Source organism: Indicator indicator, chromosome 30, assembly GCF_027791375.1.
Source record: "Indicator indicator isolate 239-I01 chromosome 30, UM_Iind_1.1, whole genome shotgun sequence".
Lineage (NCBI taxonomy): Eukaryota > Metazoa > Chordata > Aves > Piciformes > Indicatoridae > Indicator > Indicator indicator.
The window spans coordinates 7,235,859-7,257,669 of record NC_072039.1 but is presented as its reverse complement, the minus strand read 5'-3'; the positions used below and the strand labels follow the sequence as shown (position 1 = coordinate 7,257,669).

At 49.3% G+C, this 21,811-nt stretch overlaps 1 protein-coding gene across 1 annotated transcript; it reads right to left on the bottom strand.

Annotated features, from left to right (window-relative positions):
- Nucleotides 1-1,867: 1,867 nt before the first annotated feature.
- On the bottom strand, nt 1,868-12,366 carry LOC128977102 (linker for activation of T-cells family member 2-like). Its single transcript, XM_054394570.1, has 8 exons — nt 12,279-12,366; nt 11,535-11,574; nt 9,594-9,637; nt 4,980-5,010; nt 4,795-4,850; nt 3,713-3,778; nt 2,822-2,890; nt 1,868-1,956 (listed from the first exon to the last, which is right to left on the bottom strand). Exons 1-8 carry the CDS (start codon nt 12,364-12,366, stop codon nt 1,868-1,870), a joined length of 483 nt encoding a protein of 160 aa, XP_054250545.1.
- Nucleotides 12,367-21,811: the final 9,445 nt, after the last annotated feature.

Genomic DNA, 21,811 nt, shown 5'->3' with positions numbered 1-21,811 from the left:
AGGCAAACACCAAGCCACCCACTGTTTCAGCTACACAAACAGAGGTCTCAGCAGCCCTGCTAAAATTAGAGCCCAGTCATTTGCAGCAGGAAGCACCTGACATCCCTTTCTCCTGCTCCAGGGCTTGCTCACCCTTAGCTCCCCTTCTCTGCCCACTCTTACCACTCCCAGAGATGTTGAGTGTGGGCTGAGTCCCTTCTTGAAGCAGTCTTCTGAACTAATATTGAGGAAAAATGTTTTAAGTAGCTACATTTTCTGCCCCTCAAATCCCACACAGCTCATCCTGTGCTATCTCATGTGCTCCCATCTCAGCCTGTCTCACCTAAGCATGCAGACATTATCTCCAGCACAGCAAGCTGCAAGCAACTACCTTGTTTTCTCTGGATGCTTCTCAGTTTTAATAAATAAGGGCCACAATGGTGCCAAATCTGCATATCAGGGCTCAAGAGCCAAGGGTTTCATTTCAGGGCTGGTCCAAGACTGGTGAAGCTTCTGAGGCTGGCAGCTGTGGATTGGATCTTCTCGGTGGTTGCAGGATCTTAGTATCATTAGAAAACAGATACCAAAACACAAGGACAGCTGCCACAGACAGGTACTGTGAATTACAAGCTGTGGATAAGGAGGGGATTTAATCCTCTTCAGCCTTTGTGAATGGGTTGCTATCTGCTTTAGTTCCAGAGAACCACTGCAGTTGTAAAAGCAACCTCTCTGCCTTGCAAGTTCCTCTTTGAGGAAACAGCTTCCGTAGGAGAGCAGAGGAACTGAACTAGAACATGCTCCCTGCATTCTAATACCATCATGCACCACTCACCCTGACAAATTAAGTAGCTGGCTGCATTACTGCTCAGCAATTTAAAGATTCATTTCATGCTTGACAGGAGAAAACCCTGCCCAGACTGCCCATCAGCCCTCCAGTAGGTGTGCAGGGAAACAAGGAGGATGACAAACACTCGGCTTGCCCACGGCCACTGCTGGGCAGAGGGCTTTCTCCAGGTGCAGGTTTGCAGCTGGACTTCAAGCAGAGTATTTCTTCCTTTCAGCAGCACCCCTTCTCTATGATCTTGGGGACAATTTGGAGAAGAGATTTCACTGAAGGATTGAAGCATTGGCTCTCCCTCTGTGCAAGCCTGCTGGGTGTGCTCCTGCAGCTCGGCAAAGGACTTCTTCAGATTTACGTGGAACACTTGAAAGAAGAGAGGGAAAAACAGTGAGTCCACTGACTTGAAATCCATGCTTTCAATCTAACACTGCTGACAAGAGGCTCCACAAGTCCTCTGAGAGACTGTTTGGAGCCACAGCAGCTAATGCGAAACCTGTCCCTGAGTTTGGAATATCTGGGGCTGGTTGTCTGCATTTACTAACCCTGTGTTGTGTCCCCACTCACTCAGTGTCATGCAGCCTTCCTGCAGCTCTGCACAGATGCTTTTTACTTTGACTACCTTCAGTAATTCCTTAGTGTCAGGTTGCTGCTGATAATGGGGCAGGATGTGTGGTAGCAGGCAGGGCTCAGTGGAGCCCAAGGAATCCCTCACAGTGCTCAGCCAGGAGGGGTTTTGGGGGTTCCAGTCTGCAGCACGTAGCAGCACTGCCCAAAGCTGCTCTGAAGTGGTTGTCAGTTCCTGCTGGAGGAAGGTGACACTGGGACACAGACTTGGACAAATTTGTCTCCACAGCCAGCATTAGTCACCTTGGCATCAGCCAGAGATGTGGCACAGCATGGAGCAGGCTGCTCCTGCTCCTCAGGCTGCCCTGAGCTGCTGGGCACCAGCTGGCCCTGTCGGCAAGGAGCAGAGCTCCAGCCAAGCTCCCTTTGGCATAAACCAACCCTCCCACCCCTAAATCAATACATCAACCATTTGCTCTCTTTTTACCTTTGCTTTGACAGAGGGGCAGGGCCTGACACAGGGGCTGTGTTGACATAGTCTGGCTCCTCATCCGAGCTTTCTGCCTGCAGAGCTGCAGAGGAGGATGGGAAGCACTGATCAGCAACTGGGTCAGTCTAAGGACACACACACACCAGCCACATGCTGTGTGTCCTGCCAGGGTTTGCTCTTTGGTGCTCACACTTTTCTGTGCCTGGGGTAAGAAACCTGAGGCTCCTTGAAGGGGCTTCAGAATGGTCACAGAAAATTTGCCAACACTCTACAAGCAGTGAGCATGGACTTCAGAGCCAAAAGAAAATGACTTAGATTCAATCTAGAGAGTGCACAAACAGGAGAGCAAGGACCAGTTTGCTCAGGCAGCTCCAACAGCAGAGACAGAAAGCTCTTATATATATATTTATATGTAGCTATAGATTCACCACTATCTCCCAGACCAGACTACCCTCTGTGCTCCACAGGAAGCCACAGGTTAGGTTAAACTGCTGCTTAAAGGTCAGCTTAAGAGATATGCACCCCCAGTTACTACAAGAGAGTCACAGGGTGTACGTGCTGCATCTGGCTCTGTCACAGGGGATCACAAGGCTGAGCCTGCACCAGGGCAGCTTCAAAACATAGCAGGACATAGATATGAAAGTGGCAATCCTCTGCAGCATTCCATGGTCAGGGGTTAGGCACAGCCACCTGCATGGTGGCCTTTTGAATAGTGGAAGCACCACATCCCTCCACAGCAGCATTCAATTGCAAGTGTGTGTAACAATTTGCACATGGCTTTAGATGTTTAGCACAAGTGACTGGAAAAAAAAACACAACAACAACAAACAACTGAAGACAAAGGTGATGGCCCCATTGTCTTGAGCATGGTCTATGTAGGTCTAGCATGATGGATACCCTGCCCATGAGCCCCATCCCTGAGTAGTAACCAGCTGCTGGGAACATACCTTCTGCTTGCTGCACTTTCCATTTGTATATGGCTGTGCTGTTCTCGTAGTCCTCAGCATCATCTGTGACTAAGAAGAGTTTGGACAGGATGAAGCTGAAGTGGACTGAAAATGGAGCTTTGTGAACCCTCCCTCTCCTACCACCACACCCTGATCACCCTGTGCACGTGGCTGAGTTTCCAGCTGGGCAGCTGCTGTCCTGCCACAGGTCTGCTGATGCTGCCTCATCGCTTTTCCAGCCCTGACCACATGTCTGGACGTCTGCAGGGCACGGGGATCAGGCTGGTGCTGCTGCTCCTGCCTCCTCTGATCACTCCAGGCAATGCCAGGCAGGAGCAGGGCAGGCTCTAGCAGTGCCAGAAGTGTTGTGTTCATTCACTGAAGGAAACCTACTTGAGTTCCTATTTTGGTTGCAACATCCCAGGACAGAAGCTGGAAGCCCTTGAGCAGGCACTGTGGTCCAACACCATACTCCAGCAGCTCACAGGCTGCAGCCTCCTTGGGCTGGACATGGTGAGAAACCTGAGCTGAGGGTTGGAACCACCAGCAGTCTTAGCTGTAACAACACTGAAAGATCTAGAGAAGCAATGCAGACCACAAAGCTCCTGGCCTTCTGCAGAGACCTCCTGATCAAAAGGCTCAGCTCAGAGATGAGCTTTTGGCTGGTCAGGTATCACCACCTGCATTCTCCTGTAGAAAAGGGAAATGGCTTCAGGTCTGCTCTGTGCCTACATCAACCCTTTGCAGCCCAGTTCCACCAGTGAGGAGCTAATAGGAAGAGCTGAACCTTCCAAGGAGGGGGGATTTCCCTCAGCTGAGCAGGTCACTGTCCCTCTCTGCACTTCCAGATGCCTTTGCACAACATGCACAGACCATGACAGCAACACCTACCTGAACCAGAGCCACAAGACACCCCAATGATGACATTCTGATAGGAATGGGAATCCTCCTCTTTCTCTGGCAGAGGAGAAAGAGGGATGAAAAGGGCTTGAAGAAGCATAGCTGACCTGGGAAGATCCCTCAGCACCCTCTGCAGAGGGCTGTTTCCCCATACATTAGCTAAAAAAACCATCAGTATTCTTTTGACTAAGAGCCTGGGGGCTGACCCAGGGACAAGGCATCCCCCTTGGAGTCAAACCAGGTGGTCACCACCCCATGGCAGAACCTTCACTGACACCAGGGAGGGTTGGCTGAATCTCTCTGACCATGGCTCCATCCATGAAGCCACCTGAAGGCAAGTGGCCAAATCTGGTCCTGAGGCACCATGATTTTTCTTCTGGCTAGGAATAGACCCCCCCCCACCCCCCCCAAATATAATGACAAGTCCCACAGCAGCTCTTAAGGTGAACAGGGGCAGGGCTGGCTCCAGTGAGGGGTGAACCCCCAGGCACCCAGCCCAGGGTAGCAGTCAGGAGGGGGTTGTCCTTCCCAGTAAGTGTTGAGCTTGTGCCTGTGGTACCTTCCTGGGCTTGTTCTTAGTTTCTGGGAAGGAACTGAGCCCCAGCTGTCTAAGCTCAACACTTCTCTGAGCCCAGCACATAAATCTATTAGCCTCTAGAACCAAAACCTGCTTAAAAGAGTTTTAAACCCCCACCAAGCTCACTGAATTCACCCCAAGCTGGTGATTACAGCTCTCTGGATGAGCCCAAGAGCAGCTGAACCACCTGAGTCCCTATATTGCTAACCTCAAAGCCTAATTTGCTGCTGCCCAAAGATGAAACAACAAAGTGTTTTGTGCAGTCAGAGCCATGAATGCCTTTAGGCTCAGATGGACAGGCTGGGGCTTGGACAACCCTCAAGCCCAACAGCCTCCCTTCAACTCTTAATGAATGTGTCACCTAGACCCATGCTTGCTTCAGGCTATGCAGCAATAACACACAGACCTAGGCAAGCCTGGTGGGCTCCCTGGAGCCCTGAGACAGCCAAGAGGGCAGCTAGAAAAGAAAACTGCCTTGCTCCCATGGAGACCTTACCGTAGGGTGGGGTGAAGAACCTGGCACAGTTGTAGTAATCCAGAGATATGGGCTCCCTGCAAGAAGAGCAGCCTCATTAGCTTCTCCTGCCCAAGGCAGCCCATGGCCTTCCCAGCCTGAGCTACAAGAGAGCCAGGACTGCACTGGGGCCAGTATGGATTTGCTGGACCACACTGGTTACTTACACGTAGACAGCATCCCCTTTCAGGTGGTCCTCTGCAAGCACAAAGGGTTTGCCATCAGCACACCACACTGCTGCATAAACTCAAGCTGCCACCCCAAAGCACAGCTGGGTGAAGTCCCTGAGCACAGCTGGAACAGATGTCCTCAGCAGCCCCCAAGTCTGTCCACAAGCAGAGCTGGGAGGCTGGAGCAGGGGGAGGCAGCCTCGATCTCCCTCAGGCCCTGAGGAAACCAGGGCTCACCACTGCTTGTGGGCAGATCCTGACAGCTGGTGGGGGGATTGGGAATATCCTCCCCAGCGTGGGGACAGAGCACAGCCCCAGCACCAGTAAGCCTCTTAGGGCCAGAGCCAGCTCACACTGCCCTGGGAGGCATCGGGGGGCTCACGAGCATCCTGTCCCCCTCTGCTCTCTTCATCAGATCACAAAGCAATCACCAAATGGACCCAGCCTGGGCTCTGCCAGCTGCAGTGCCTACTGCCCGCGTGCTCCCCACTGGCTCCCAGTCCCAGTAACCCCTTCATGGCCCCAGCACCCTTCCTCCCTCACACCCCAGGATCTGCTGCTGCAGCATTTACCTATCAGGAAATTCTGGTACCTGGTCGTGGTCTTGCTCCCTGGGGAAAAGCAGAAGAGCTGAGCTGTGGCAGCTGTTCTGTGGTGGAGCCTCTGAATATCAGCAGCTCTGACCCTGCTCAGCAATCTGCTCAGGGTTGGGGGACACAGCTGCAAGGTTGGACACCTTGGGGCAGAGGTGGTGGGATGGACAGGGCTGATATTGTCAATAACGTGGCTCTGACCAGGACTGGTCAGCTGCAGCAGGACAAGCACTGCACTTCACAGAACCACAGAGTCACCATGGTTGGAAAAGACCTTTAGGATCATCAAGTCCAACCATCATCTAACCCTACCAGGGCCAATACTACACCACATCCTTCAGCACCATATCTAGAGAGCTTTGAAATACATCCAGGGATAGTGATTCAACCACATCCCTGGGCAGCCTGTGCCAGTCTTTGAGAATCTTTTTAGTCTAGGAGGTTTTCCTAATGTCCAACCTACCCAGGGTAGACCTTACTGAGCATCACTGTGCAGCATCCTGGGTAAGTGCTGATAACCAGGAGTGAGTTTTGTCACCATAGAATCATAGAAGGGACCTCAAGGATCATCTGGTCCAACCTTTCTTGGCAAAAGCATGGTCCAGACAAGACGTCCCAGCATCCTGTCCAACTGAATCTTCAAAGTGTCTGATGCTGGGGAGATTTTTCCAGTGGTTGATGTTCCTTGTTGTGAATATGTTCCCTCTTGGAAGCTCATCAGGAGCAACTCATAACCATCCCCTGGCTTGTTTCCAGGACAACCCCACTGTGCCCTGCCTGGGGTCTGACCTCTGAGGGGCTCTGACTTCCCCAAACTGGGGGAAGCTCCCAGCCAGCTCCTACAGGAACAAGCTGAGACTTGCAGCAACCCCATTTATGAATTCTGCAGCAGGTACTTCCCTGGTGGCTGTGGATGGGAAGCCCATCCTGGGGGAGATGCTCACCATATCCAGCGTGGCAGGAGGCACTGAGCTCCTTTGTGGCTTTCCTGAAAGGGAGAAAAGGGAACTAAATTCCCAGGTCTGAGCAAACCACTGCAGGGGTTACAAACCCCAGCAATGACTAAGCCAAAAGGACCATCCATGAAAGCTACCTGCAAGGTTACAGCAGGACATACAATGAGCAAAGGGAGGTGAAGAGTTTGGGGTCAAATGGGAACAGCTGTGCCTGAATATTGCAGCAGAGTTGTTGTGGCTGTGTGGTTCTTGGGGGTTTTGGTGATGGGGAGAAGGAGATTTCTCAGCTCAGATGGCTTATAAGCAAAGAAATCTCAAAGATGTCTTTTTCATGATCATAGAATATTAGGGGTTGGAAGGGACCTCCAGAGATCACCCAGTCCAACCCCCGTGCCAAAGCAGGATCACCTAGGGCAGGCCACACAGGAAGGCATCCAGGTGGGTTTTGAAAGTCTCCAGAGGAGACTCCACAACCTCTCTGGGCAGCCTGCTCCAGTGCTCCCTCACCCTCATGACGTACCTGCTAGGGACAGCCACAGCTCACCTCCCAGGTGCAATCAACCTGTGGCCAGCAGAATACAGGCAGACTGCAGAAAACCCAGAAAAAGTCTAAAGCTGCTATTGATCATCAATAAATCAAGCAGCTTGGTCCAGCTGAAGATGTCCCTGCTCACTGCAGGGGGGTTGGGACTAGATGACCTTTAAAGGTCCCTTCCCACCCAAACCATCCTGTGATGCTAATTACAGCCCAAGCCACATCTATAGGGTGCAAAACTCCAACCCAAACCCTGACCATTCACACGTCTTGGGTGACCTTCTTCCACCCTTGGCTCTATAGCTCCATTTTGGTTGGGTTTTCTGGGGGGTTGGTTTGTTTGTTTGTTTTTTACCTACCTTGCTATTGATAGATTTTCAGGTTCCTTAATTTGCTCCAGCCTTCGGGTTGCACCTAGCAGCAAGAAAAAAAAATGTTTTTAATTTTTAAAAATTATTATTTTTTATTTTATTATTTTGTATCTAGTTATTTATTTTATTATTATTTTACTGATACTTTTATTGTCCTTTAAAATTAATTTTATGTTACGATTTTTTATTTTAGAATTTATAATTCATTTTATTATTTATTTCATTGTTATTTTTAATCCGTTTTAAAAATTCTTTTTATTTTAATATTTAGTATTCATTTTCTCATTTATTATTTTCTTGTTATTTTTACCAGTTTTTAACATTATTTTTTATTTTATTATAATTCATTTTATCATTTATTATTCTATCGTTAATTCTTTTGGGGTTTTTTAATTAATTTTGGTTTATAATTGTTATTTTATCATTTATTATTTATTTTATTATGTATTATTTCATTGTTATTTTTAATCAGTTTTAAAAAATATTTTTATGTAATTATTTTTATGTTATTTATTATATTATATTATATATTATTTATTGTTTATTATTTTACGGTATTTATTTATTTTATCACTTATTATTTTATTGTTAATTTTTATTGGTTTGTAAATTAATTTTATTTTCATTTTTTATTTTATAATTTATTATTCATTTTATTTTTATTATTTCCTTGTTATTTTTATTATTTTTAAAATTATTTCATTCATTTAAATTTTATTATTTATTTATTATTTATCTTATTATTTATTATTTCCTTGTTATTTTTTATTAATTGTTTTACTGCTAATTATTATGCCAGCAGCAGGCATTCTAATAAGCACAGAGATGATTCCCTGGTTACTTGAAGCATTTTCCTAATGCATCCCAGAATAGCTTCCAAACTGTTCCTTGAAAGTTCAGGACTGGCCAAAAGGGGAAAGAAGCTGAGGACAAGCTGCTGGCTGCACCGAGCTGGCCAGGAAGCTACAACCCCAGGAAGCTATAGGAGGAAGCTACAACCCCAGCTGCTGCCTTGCTACCTCCATTCCTGCTCCCTTCCCCTCATCCTATTAGTGGCAGTGGCAGGTTGTGAGCCTCCTTGGGGCTGGGCTCAAGCAAAGATTCCTGGAGGGGTGATGAGGTTGGACCCAGCAAGGTGTCAGGGAAAGGAGTGGCTCTGCAGAGCACATCTGCAGCTGGTGACATGCAGTGCGGTCCCTGCCAGCAGCTTGTTACAGGATAGAAATCAAAAGGTCAGTGCCCGACCCAACCTGCAGCAGGAAGCAGGAAGGGGGTGATGAGAAGTGAGTCACTCCTGTCGATTTGGGTGCACCCACACTGTCATTTTCCCTGGGTGAGCAGAGTGCTGCACCTCAGGGACACTGCTTTACTGCCTTCTTTTCAATGGCATAGAATCATAGAGTTGTGAGGCTTGGAAGGGACCTCAAGGATCATCCAGTTCCACTCCCCTGCCATGGGCAGGGACACCTCACACAGATCAGGTTGCTCACAGCCACCTCCAGCCTGGCTGCAAAAACCTCCAGGGATGAGGCTTTCTCCATCTCCCTGGGCAACCTCTGCCAGTGTCTCACCACCCTCATGGGGAAGAATTTCTTCCTAACGTCCAATCTGAATCTACCCATTTCTAGTTTTGTTCCATTCCCCCCAGTCCTATCACTCCCTGACACCCTAAAAAGTCCCTCCCCAGCTTTCTTGTAGCCCCCTTCAGATACTGGAAGGACACAATAAAGTCTCCTTGGAGCCTTCTCCTCTCCAGACTGAACAGCCGCAACCCTCTCAGTCTGTTTCCATAGCAGAGCAGCTCCAGCCCTCTGATCATCCTCATGGCCCTTCTCTGGACACCTTCCAGCATCTCCAGATCCTTCTTGTAATAGAGGCTCCAGAACTGGATGCAGTACTCCAGGTGGGACCTCACCAGAGCAGAGCAGAGAGGGAGAATCAACTCCCTCGACCTACTGGCTGTGCTTCTCTTGATGCAAGGGAGATGATTTCCTAGAGCTCAGAATTTGCATCCGCAGAAGCATCCTCAGGTGGCTTTGACAATCTTTTGAGTGCCTGGCTTCAAGGTGACCCTTTTATTTTTACTTTCCCCCACATCTGTGCATGCAGGACCCCCAGCTTGCAATGCAGGAGCTGCATGCAGTGCTCATACTCACTGGAGTGGTTTCGAACCACCTCGAATCTCCGCTGGTTTTGGAGCCTAGAACAAAGAGAGGTACAACCTCAGCTGAATTCTGAGGTCTATGGCAAGGAAAATTGATGCAAGAGACTTCTTTGTTTGGTGAGAAGGGGGAAGAGAGCACAGCCTCCATGCTGGGCTCAGTGAAACACCAAAGTCCATCACTCATGCAGGACCCTCAGGAGCTGGGAGAAGTTTCCAGATTCCTCTGACTCTTTCAGGTCAAGGTGTGCTTATGGACCACTGTTGGAGCAGCCAAGGGAAGGGGCCAGGAGTGAGGAAAACATCACTTAGGATAATTCCTACTCTGATAATGCACTGGTTATGGCCAGAAAGAGCATTTTCACCCACAAAAACCTCATGAAATAGCTTCAAACCTCATTTCCTCACCTCCACTACCAACCCTGCCCCTCCCAACATCCCTTAACAGCAACCTGAGAAAAATGACAGATGTGATCAACCCTGCCCAGAACCTCTGGACTTCTCAATGAGCAAAGGGAGCTGCTCCTCAGAGCACAGCAGGATTCAGCTGTGCTCTTCGACTGCAGGCTCACACAGGCACTTAATAGATCTGATTTGGGGACTCTGAAACTGTCCTTTCCCCCCTCACCACCTCTTCTCATTCAAGTTGCCCTCCTATTCTCCTCTCCCCCAGTCCCAAGCTGCTCTTCATGGCACAGGGAGAGGAGATGTTAAAGGACCTGATTGCACGATCTGCAAATGTACAGAGTTAAACAATTTTCCTTGCAAACAGCCCAAACTAACCCAACCCAGAGCTCTAAAATCAGCTCACAATACCATGAGCCTGAAGCCAAATCTCCTAATCCAGGTATAAATTTCAAGAAGTCAGAACAATTCAGTAGGAGCCTGCAGGGGCAGAGCCACTGGTGCTTTCTCCATCAGTCTGCACTGGACCACACTGAAGCCTTTCCCCCAGCCCTGGGCAAACAGGGCAGAATCACAGAATATTAGGAGTTGGAAGAGACCTCTGGAGATCATCTAGACCAGCCCCCTGCAAGTTCACCTAGAGCAGGTTGCACAGGACAGTGTCCGGGTGGATTTGGAATGACTCCAGAGATGCAGACTCCACCACCTCTCTGGGCAGCCTGGTCCAGTGCTCTACCACCCTCAGAGTAAAGAAGCTCCTCCCTGTGTTTAGATGAACTTTGCTCAAGTTTGTGCCCATAACCTCTTGTCCTGTCACTGGGTACCACTGAACGAAGAGAGGTCCCATCCTGACACCCTCCCCTCACTTTAAGTATTTATAATCATTGAGGCCAGCCCCCCTCAGTCTTCTCTAGGGTAAATATAAACCCCCCAAGTCCCTCAGCTTCAGAAGCAAACACCCCAACTCCACAGAGGCTTTCACAGAGCTCCTTTGCACCAGGTTTGCTCCCCTATCTAAGGTGACAAGTGTCAACTTTTTTTTTCTTTACACCTTTTAGCTGTGGTTTGTCTGTTGCTGAAGGAAACCAGAGGGGGTATGAGGGGGGGTTGTGTGTGCATAATCACATTTCCTTCAGACACTGCAGGTCGGTGGCTGCTCTACCACAGGGTCCCACCAGCACCAACCAAGGGCTGCTTATGAAGCTACCAACCTCCCTGCTTCACTAGGGCATGGCAGGACAGGATAAGGACTCACCCTTCCAGTCTCCCAGACCTTTCCCCAACTAGTTAATGACTCACAGGCAGCACTGTCAGAGCTTCAGTTTCATTTTGGATTATTCTTTGTCAAGGCACAACCCTTCCAGCAGTGCCCTGGGCTGGGCGCACTGCCCCATGAGTTCCATTTGGGGATGATTTTATTCGGTATAAATTGAATTTCAGCTGCAGGGCATGGAGTGGGTCTAGGTCTGGCCAGGGTGTCACCCTGCGTGAGCTGTTCAGGGGAGAAGCATGATTGCAAAAGGCAACTTACTGGCTCCTCTGCTTGCTCAGCTGCTTCTCTCGCTTGGTGGCTGGAAGAGAAGGGGGAAAAAAGCTCTTAGAGAAGGATGATTTGGGAGTTAAAGATCAGAATGAACAATAAAACACGCTCACAAAACCTCTTCAAGCAGGAGCATGACAGGCCAGTGGAGGCAGTGAGCAGCTGCTGCGTTTTTTAAACCAGGTCTCAAGCGTAGTGTTTGTCTCAAACACCACAAGGCAAGCCAGACATTGCTGTCCTCAAACCCCCAAACTTCAGCCCCTCTCCCTCAGTAGAACTCCTCTAATGCTCAGAGGTGGGCTTGAGCCCCCACTGGGCTGCTGCTCACCCCACTCCCTCTGTATTGAATGTGTGGATGAATTTATCCCCCAGCCTCTCCTTCCATGCCTGCCCTCCTCCTGCCTGTCTGCCCCAGAGCCCCCACAGGATTTGTGCACTGGGATGGTGCAGGGTGCCCCAGAGCCACCCACCACGGAGGGGTGCAGCAGGGTTGGGAGGTCCTTCTCCCAGCTGCTCCCTGGCCTTCAGCAGAGACCTTTCCCAGCTCAAGCTGCTGGGAACATCCCCGCGAAGGCAAAGCTCCCCAGGCTGGTACATGGCTGAGCAGAATCAAACCCTCCTGGAGGGGACATTCCAAGAGGACAGGGTCTGGACAGAGTGACCTCCAGCCCTCAGCTGTAGGCAGGCCCCCAAAGCACATGGGCAGCACCCCAAAACACACGAGGAGGACCTTACCAGAGAGCTGGCACTTGACACAGAGGCTGATGGCAGCCCCAAGCAGCATCAGCACAGCAGCTGCCCACAGCAGCTCCATCTGTGCCATGGCCTGGCCACATCCAGCCTGAAACACAGCAGAGAGGGGAACGCTGTGAGCAGTGGGGGCAGGGAAAACTTTTACCCCCCAGGGAGCCACAGGCTTTCTGCCTGTGCACCCCTGAAGAGCTGGGCAGTTGCTGAGGGTGCAGTGTCCTGGGCTGATCCCCAGCAGCATAGGCAGCAGGTGGAGGTAGGAGATTCTGCTTCTCTGCTCTGCTCTCCTGAGACCCCACCTGCAGTGCTGGGGCCAGCTCTGGAGCCCTCAACACAGCAGAGACAGGGACCTGTTGGAGCAGGGCCAGAAGAAGGCACAGCAATGATGGGAGGGCTGGGAGCCCTCTGCTGTGAGGCCAGGCTGAGAGAATTAGAGAGCCTGGAGAAAAGAAAGCTCCAGGGGGACCTTCTAGTGGCCTTGGAGTATCTCCACCCACTGAACAGGACAATGGCACAAAGAAGAAAAACCTACCTGGCTTTACTCGTTGCCAGCTCCATAACCCATGGTGCCATCAGCAAACATGGCCAGGAGGGCAAAAAGGGAAGCACTTGGAAACAGCCAAAGCTGCCAAGACCTCTGTGTGAGGAGCCCCAACTATTTCCCTGCAGCACAGAAGTTCTTTAAATGCCATCCCCTCTGCTTGTGGGCAGACTGGGTTTATTTCTCTTCCCTGCCAGGCTGGCTGGGCTCACAAGGTTGTGACACCTCCAGTACCTGCTCCACCATGGCTCTGCTCTTTTCAGACCCCTTGAGGTCCATTCCCTGCAAGTCTTCTTGCAGCACTCTCTGAAGAAGCTGTGATGAGCTGTTTTAGATCAATAACATGTCCAGACACCCCGCTCCTCCCCTCCCCCCAGGCAAACCCTAAAGGTGCAGAACCAGCATCCCAGGAGCAGCAGCCCCAGCAGCCAGGATGTCTTGGATGGAACCTGGTCAGAGCCATGTGGTTTCTGACCTAATTTTTCCAAGGCTAAACATGCCCCATGGAAACCATGAGCTGTGGGTCATCTTTGAAGCTTCTGCAACAGGCAGCTAAGGGAAGTTGGCTCAAAAAAATAATTTTACAAAAGGGTGTGACAGATACTGTTGGTTTGTCTGGGGGTGGCTTTTTGTTTTTGTTTTTTTTTTTTTTTTTTAAAGTAAAGGCAAAGCTGAGCTGAAAGCACCTGACAGGACTGACCTGGTTTGTACCACTGTAAGACAGGTCACCATCACCTTTCTAGAGCTGGCTTTATTTCTGCTGCAACACAGCAAACCCAGGCTGCTGCTGAGCCTCCGCTCATCAGGAACACCAAAGGTGGTCCTGTGCAGGGGCTGCCAAGGAGGCTCTCATGGGCACCAGCTCACAAGCACACCACCAGCCCAGAGGTTATTCTTTGTGCTCACCAAACACCCAGGTCCCTGGAAATCCTTCCTTTGGGTACAAAACCCCTCTGGAGGAGCTGGCAGAAGCAGGTGAGGAGCAGATTTCTGACAAGCAGAAGGCTGGAGGCACTTACTCACGGCTGGTGGGATATAAATAAAAGATTTGGAAGGCTGAACATGCTTCCCCTGCTCTCTGCCTTGGGCAGATGAGAGAAGACAATAAACAGACTCAAGTCACTGAGGGCTGTATGGACTTGAATCATAGAATCACAGATTGGTTTGGGTTGGAAGGGACCTTTAAAGGTCACCTAGTGCAACCCCCCCCAGCAATCAGCAGGGACAGCTGCATCTAGAGCAGGTTGCTCAGAGCCCCAAACCACCTCACCTGGAATGTTTCCAGGCATGGGGCACCTACCACCTCTCTGGGCAAACTGGGCCAGTGTCTCACCACCCTCAGGGGCAAAAATTTCTGCCTTCTCTCTAATCTGAATCTCCCCCTTTTAGTTTCAAACCATCACCTCTTGTCCTGTCACAACAGACCCTGCTAAAAAGTCTGTCCCTGTCTTCCTTATCGACCTCTTTAAGTACTGAAAGGCTACCAGAAGGTCTCCCTGGAGCTGTCTCCTCTCCAGACTGAACAACCCCAACTCTCTCAGCCTGGCCTCACAGCAGAGATTGATCCTTGCTCCCCAGCTGTGCTTTCAAGAAGCTAAATTCAAATAAGGTAAGAAACCAGGCTCCCATCTGGTTTCAGCAGTAACATTCAGACCCCAGCGAAACGCCCTGGTGTGTTTCTACACTTCCCTGTTCTCCTTTTGTATGGTTTTTTTTTTCCCCCTTTTTGCTCTGGCAGGAGTCTCTCCTTGCAGGAGGAAGCTGGTGAGGCCATGGCACGTGGCAGTGAGCACCGAGTGAGCACCACAGCCTCACAAAACCGCAGGAGCAGCTGCTTGGACTCAGTGATTCCAGGCAGAAGAAGCCACTGGGGGCTGGCTAAAGCCATGATCTCTGCAGCATGACACCTCTGCTGCAGGGGGGAAGCAGCCTTCCTGAACAGGGACTGCTCTTCTCATGGCCTCAGATGTTTTTAGCAATCAAAGAGGCAAAGTTTTATGTTTTTCTTCCCCCCCCCCCATTTTTTTTTTCTTAATGGGAAGAATGAAGGAGCTTGCAAAAGTTCATTCATTCTGCATGTGCTGGTGGGGAAGGTTCCTAGTCCTAAACTAAGGATTAAAGGCTCACTGTGAAGAGCCAAGGGGAGGAGAGGTAGGGATTTTAAGGGAAGACTGAAAGGTCTCTTGCTTTTCAGTCTGCTAAAGGGGAGAGTGAGAGCACAGTGCCATTCCCTGTCAGCCTGTCTGGAGAAACACCACTGTGAGGAAAGCTGCTTGGAGAGCAGTTTAGAGAGCAAGTGGGGACAAAGCTGCATATGCACAGGCTAGAAATAAAATTCCTGATGGATAGAAAGTCTGGAAGAACTTTGCAACAGCAGCAAAAGAGGCAAAAAGCTCACTTAAAACCCCCCTTAAAAGTCCTTAAAGCATAGTTAAACTTCTACCAAAAAAAGCAGGCGAGGGAGGAATGGGTTGAGGTGGCAGCAGCGAACCCAGGTGGTTTTCTGTAAGGTGGTGGCTGGTGAGGCTGTTTGGGCCCTTTGCAGACATCCTGCACACCTGTCAAATTCATCTTACAATCTAAAGATCAAATTGCAGGCTTATGTTCACCTATTCAACCTATTTGCAAACGAATTGATGCCCCAAAGGCAAACACAAACCAAGTCGCCTTCTCTCCCCTCCAGAAAGGTTTGTGGCCTGCCCCAATTTGCCATAAATTAAGGCTAATTCAGACTGATTGGATGAGTCACTGGCATGAAATATCAAGAGGAGAGCTTATTTAAAACCCCAGCATGTGAAACTGAGCAGAGGCTTGTGGAACAGATGCAACATTCAGCTTGACTCAGTGTCTCTAAGGTTGCCAAGAAAAGAAATGCTGCTTTCTGCTTGTCTGCACTGCACAGATTGCTGCAGGGAGCCCCAGCAAAGGAAACTCAACTCTCAGACTCAGGGAAGCTCCTGTGGTTGGAACCACGTCAATGGCCACTTTTGAGCCTCCAGAAAAGCTCCCTTCCAGAGGTCTGCACTTCCCATTTCCTACCAGATTTTATGCCAGTGTCAGCTTTCTCAGCAAAGCTGTTGCCACACAGCTAAAGTCTTGATTTTTCTTACAGCTATTCAAGCAGCCCATGCTTTATTTTATACCAGAGGAGCAGTAGATGTCTTTTGGTAGAACATAGGACAAGAGGGAAAACTGGAATTGATAAATCAATTTCCACATAGACTATCACTTCAGAAAGTGCTTTAAAAAAAAAAAAAACCCTCAGGTGGAAAATGCAGCACAAATTCCTAATCACAACAAAGATGCCAGCAGAAGGAGGGAATTCACAGAAATCTCTGGTATCTGTCCTTAAGTTCCCCTGCCAGGCAGCATCCTTCACTACCATTGAGGAGTCCATGGAGATGCCACATTAGCAACTGCAGACCAAATCAACACATATGGATGGAACTAATCACTCCTGTGCAGCCCAGAGCAACGAAAATGAGCCAATATCACACAAGATTATCCCCAAATCATCCTGTTTTGCTCAAGGGGACCATGGTACACTGAATATTGATCACCAGAGAAAAGTGATGCAAAGACAAAGCTCATTCTATCCAGGATTAGCAATTTCAAATACTTACATGTAGCAAAATAAGTACATAAAACCTGAAACCAGTGGAAAACTCAGGAGGTGTAGTTCCAATCAAGCTATTCCATAGGCTGGGCTTTGGAGGGGTGAAAGTGGGGACTGCAAGTGGTCCCAGAAGCTATAGGCAGGAGTCAGAATCAGGACCAAACAGATCTGGGATGAAGGTAGCTCAAGTGAGCCTGAATCTTCCAGAATGGTTCAGCAGATGTGAAATAACAGAATTAAAACCCAGCCACGCCGCCATCGGCAGATGGGGTGGGGAGATGGAAAGAGCACTATCGTAAAACTATCAATCCAGGTTGTATGGGACAGACTCATCTTGGGTCCAGAGGGGCAGTAAGTGCTGCTGAGAAGAGATATTTTGTAATTTTCATACCTTGGAGCCTGTCAGTTGACGTCCATGAGCAGTGGTGAGGAGTAAGGTTGCAGCATGTTGCTTTTCAGAAGGGTTTTACGGAGCTGCCCTTGAACCCTCTTTAAAAGGCTCACCCAGGTCTAGGCCAGGATCTCTGAGCTCACCAAACCCAGTGGGACACTCCACCTGCCCCAGAGCCTTCACATAAACCCCAGGGGTGACCTCATCCCTCCCTCTCTCACCTTAGCCACAGCCTCAGCCTCTCTCCCGCCTCTGTCCCATCTCCTCCTGCCCCTCACGGCCGCAGCCACCGACGCTGGAGCTGGTTCCTCCAGGGCTCTCTTAGCCAGCTGCTGGTTTCCTGTCATCATCTGAATCACTAACCCCAACATCCGCCACTCGGCCAGCCAGCCCCTTGCTGGCTCACCAGAGGGACTGTGCAGGCTGCCAAGGACCCTTCCCAAGCTGCCCTGGAGTTCAGGTGGGGCTGGTGCCCCCAAAACTTTCAGGTAGCCTCTTAAGCAAAGAGCCTTCGCAGGACTGAACACTGCAGGCTGGAAGCAGCAGATGCTGCCTGTACAAACTCATATAGCAGATAAAGCAAGCAAGTCTTCTCTTAGTTCTTAGAGAAGAGAGGATTCCAAGTCTCAAAGGCAGCCTGAGGTTGCTGTTTCTAGAGACCAAACATGGAGCTCTTGTCTGGAAAACCATTCCTCAGGCTCCAGCGTTGGCAGCTTGCAGACATCAGACACAATTTGACTGTGCTCTTAAAAAAAAAAACCCAAACCAAACTAGTTCCTTTTTTTTTTGTGTTTGAATAGAATGAGGTGGGTTTATGAATAATGAGGAAGTTATCTACTGGCTTCAAGCCCCCTTACAGTAGCTGTAAACCAGACCTGATGGGTCCAGAGGAAGGCCACAAAGATGAGCTGGAGCACCTCTCTACCTCTCTTATGGATGACAGACTGAAAGAATCAAGGCTGTTCAGCCTGGAGAAGAGAAGGCTCCAGGGTGACCTTACAGCTGCATTTCAATATCTGAAGGAGACCTACAGGAAGGCTGGGGAGGGACTTACCCATTTTGGCTGGGTTTTGTTTCCCCCCTAGCACCTACTCCTTCAGTCAGTCTGACCAGCTAACTAAACCCTCTTTTTCTCTCTTTGAAACACAGCTAAACAGCTGTAGAGAAAGCTCTTTGGGCCCAGAGAGGTTGTGAGAACCCAGCTTCCACCCTATCCATCTCACCTGCTGTGGCTGGAAGCCTAAATGGCCGGGGTGGGGGGGTGGGGGGGGTGGGGAGGTCAGTTTACATCCTTTTAGATAAAGGTGGGGTCTGCTCAAAGCTCAGCTGGGTTTGCTTCAACCAGGTGTTATGACTCAAGCTGGTCAGAAATCAGCAGGATCAGAAATCAATGCAGCTTCTAAACCTGGCCTTGCTGCAGAAACACATCCAGTGATGGAAGTGTGGAAGAGAGGTTTCTGAGCTCCAACAACCTCTTTCTCCCAGAGCTCATAAGCCTTCGGAGTCGAGTGCTGCCTACCTTGCAGGTCAGCATTCAGATTCCCTTTGCTCTGGGACTTAAGCACACCTCTCATCCCAACCTGCTTGGCCAAGTTCTCCTGGGGGCTTTACTAAAAGCCACATCTTGGAGGAAGTTTTGTGCCATGCTGAAGTAGCAGATGCACGTTCTCGTGCAGACCAAGAAACGGCTTTCCTCTGGGCTGTGGCTGCGTGAAGCATTTCCCCAGGCAAAGGGGAAGTGCCACCTCCTCCCAGCCCCAGCTGCACGCCCCACCGCAAGCCTGATCTCCCCCAGCTGAAACCGAAAGCCTTACAGCTGAAGACACTTGCTGCTACCACCCAGTGGAAGGAAAGACAGCTCACAGCTACGATTCCTGGGTGCTCCGTTTGCAATGATCGATCCTCTTACACCCCTAGGGCACTGCAAAGCTTCTTCCCACTCTCATCCTGCTTAGGTCGTCTTTGGAGACACCATACTTCTGAATCGTGAACACAAAACCCTGGAAGGTTTGAAGGCTTTTATTTGAATTTTTATTATTATTAATTTTTTTTTATACAGCAATACAAATGATACAGATCCAGTACAGTACAGATTTGGCAGGGGTTTAGAGAGGTACTTAGTGATCTTTTGTTTTAAATTTTTTTTTTTTTGGTTTATTTAAAAGAAAGAGGCAGATCTCGGGAGCACAGTGACACAAACAGAACAACCTCATGGCAGGAAGCAAATCCCTACCATGGGGAACACTAACCTGGCTGAAATCTACTGGGCAGAAAGGTGGTGGCAGCATTCCCAGCAACAACATACCCAAAACATCAACCCTGGGGTACTCTAGAGCTTTACATGAGGATTTGTGAGCTTACAGGTAAGCAGGCTGTCCCTGTAACAGTGCTGAAAGTCCTTAAAGCCCCTGGATGGCCTTGGCTGCAAAGGGGGCAGAAATGAGGGAAGCCAATGATGAAGCTGCTGGTGAGCAGGCAAATGTCACCCAGCAGTGTCCTTGTAGCCATGGGAAAGGAAACCAGAAAATGCTTTAGATTTAGTCACCCAAACAGCTACAGTGAGGTTGAGGAATGTGAGCTTAGACCTAATGACAGTGACACAGTACACACACAGTGACACTGCATGTGCAACCAGGACCTGATCTGCTTCTTGTGCCCATCTCAGCTCTGGGGTGAAGTGAGCAGGCATGGGGAGGAAGCAGCAAAGCTTCCCTGCAGTCCCTAATGCACAGCAGAAGTGCAAGCTCTGCACCTACAGCTTTGGTGCTGTTTCTCCAGTTAGTCCCCAGCATAAAATGACATCAAGCTATTGCTGTTACTAAGGTGCATCAGGCCTGAGAGCCAAGTGTCTTGGCACTGAAGGGTTAAATCCTTTCAGAAAGCAGGGTCCAAGGATCTGCTGGCACCTTTCTAAATGCTTCTGATGGGTCCAGTGTAACACTGCTGCAGTGAGTGGTACCACAAACAACAGAACAAGCTGCAGATGACCTGCTGAAACTGATGCACCCAATGAAAGATGGCCTTCTGCCACTCCAAACAAACTTGATTCCTTGCAACCCTGCAGGGGGATAAGTGGCATTTGAGAGAAGGGATTCAGCTACCAGATTGGAAAATTCCAGTCTCAGCTGGAAACCAGATTCCCCTTCAGCCACAGAACCTCCCCTTTCTGAGAATGCAGGACAAGCATCACCTATGAAATTTCACCCCAAGAATCCGGTCCAGAGCAGTGCCCTTGACAACCACAAAGCAACCTAGAATGTGCCAGGATGCACCACCAGCCCAATCCCTTCAGGGCCTTTGTTCTTGTGTGGTAGCAAATCACAGAAACCAGCAGAATGTAACCCAGAAGCTGCACACAGATTTACAGATGCTGGCAGCTAAGAGCTCATCACCCAGGTCCTTGCTGAAAGCCAGCAGGAATACAACCACCAGAACTGCTTCCACACAGAGGTTGGTGTGGGAAAGCAGAGCTCTACCCCTGATCTATCTACTGCACTGCTTGGACATGCAGCCCTTGGCCAGAACACACTCTGGGTGACCAGGGGGAGCCCTGGAGAACTGTCACTCCAAACTGCTCTGCTCACAGCCGTCAGCCAGCCATGGGCTGCTCTGCAGGTTGCTATAGGTGATGAAGGGCTCACACAAGCACTTCAAAATGAGCTGGCTTTAGGGTGAAACCTTTCCTACAAAAAGGAGGGCCTGCAATCCTGCAGGATTTGCTCTAAAATTGTCACTATTTTCTCATCTTTTCTGAAGACAAGCCAGCAGCTAGCACTACAGGTAGCAAAGACTCCCACTTTACTATGTGCTAAAGTCAGGATTGAAACTGTAATAGAACCCAGAAGACAAAGTGGAAAATATCAGCATCATCCAAAATTGCCCTGGGACAGCAAGTCTCAGCCACGTTCACTCTGTCACAACCAGCAGAACTTCAGCCACTCATGGTCACCACTCATGGTCATCACTGGAGACTTAGTAGTGCCAGTGCATCTCAGTAGTAGGTTAATACCTTGTTGGTCCTCTAGGAAGACAGGTAAGCCACTCCCAAGGGCATAAATTGAACTTGACTCTTTTAGCAGCCCATCATTTCAGTATGCAACTGCTCCTGCACCTCTTTCTTCAGCCATCAGAACAACATCCATGAGCACAAGCCCAAAGAGCCCCTCAGATGCTGTCAGACCTGCATGGTCCAGTGAGCTGGCAGCACACCCGTGCCAGCTCTGGGCTGCTGCCATCTGAGGACTGGGATTAGCTCTCCCAGAATCACTCCTGGGCTTGGGAGCACAGTGGGGTTTATTTTCTGCTGGTCACCAGTGGAGTTTTGCAGCACATTAGATGCACATTGCTTACTCCTGTGTTGGCCCACAGCCCTGCCAGAGAAACCACACCAGCCTTCCCCACTGCAACCCAACTGGAGAAACACAACAAAGCACTTTCTACAGCAGCAAAGCAAATCCAATTTCAGTTCCAAAACCTGTCTGCTGTGTTCCTCACTTCAGTTATTTAAGTTCAAGCTTGAAGAAATTTCTGCACAGCTACTAGAAATAACTTGGTGAGAACAACAGCCACAATTATCCATGTTGCCACTGCTAGTAACCTCCTTGGTCTAGGCTTTGCCATGCCAGGCTTAGCTTTAAGCTGTGAGTAAAATTAAGCACTACAGATTAAACCTTAACTGCTTTCTACTGGTGGGATGGACTAAAAATAATCTTGTTACCTCCTACAAAACTTAAATGCCACTTCCATATATTAAATACAGTTTTGTCAGCTGTTGACCCAAGCTAGTTTGACATGGCTCTGCATGGGAAAATGTTTTAAAAGGGGAAAGGAAAAGGGACTGGAGGAGCCTGACCCTAAACTATATGGGAAGCAAAATGCTTTAAAGCAACCAGGAGGTACATTAATGTTGGTACACAAAGAGCTACTAAATAAATATTTGGATTAGACTGCACTCACTAGTAGGAAATCCT

Coding starts and splice junctions, on each gene's coding strand:
- LOC128977102 (XM_054394570.1), bottom strand. CDS start 12,366: ATGGCACAGATGGAGCTGCTGTGGGCAGCTGCTGTGCTGATGCTGCTT. Junction 11,575..12,278: donor TGTCAAGTGCCAGCTCTCTG/GTAAGGTCCTCC, acceptor CTTCTCTTCCAG/CCACCAAGCGAGAGAAGCAG. Junction 2,891..3,712: donor GTCTTGTGGCTCTGGTTCAG/GTAGGTGTTGCT, acceptor AACTCTTCTTAG/TCACAGATGATGCTGAGGAC.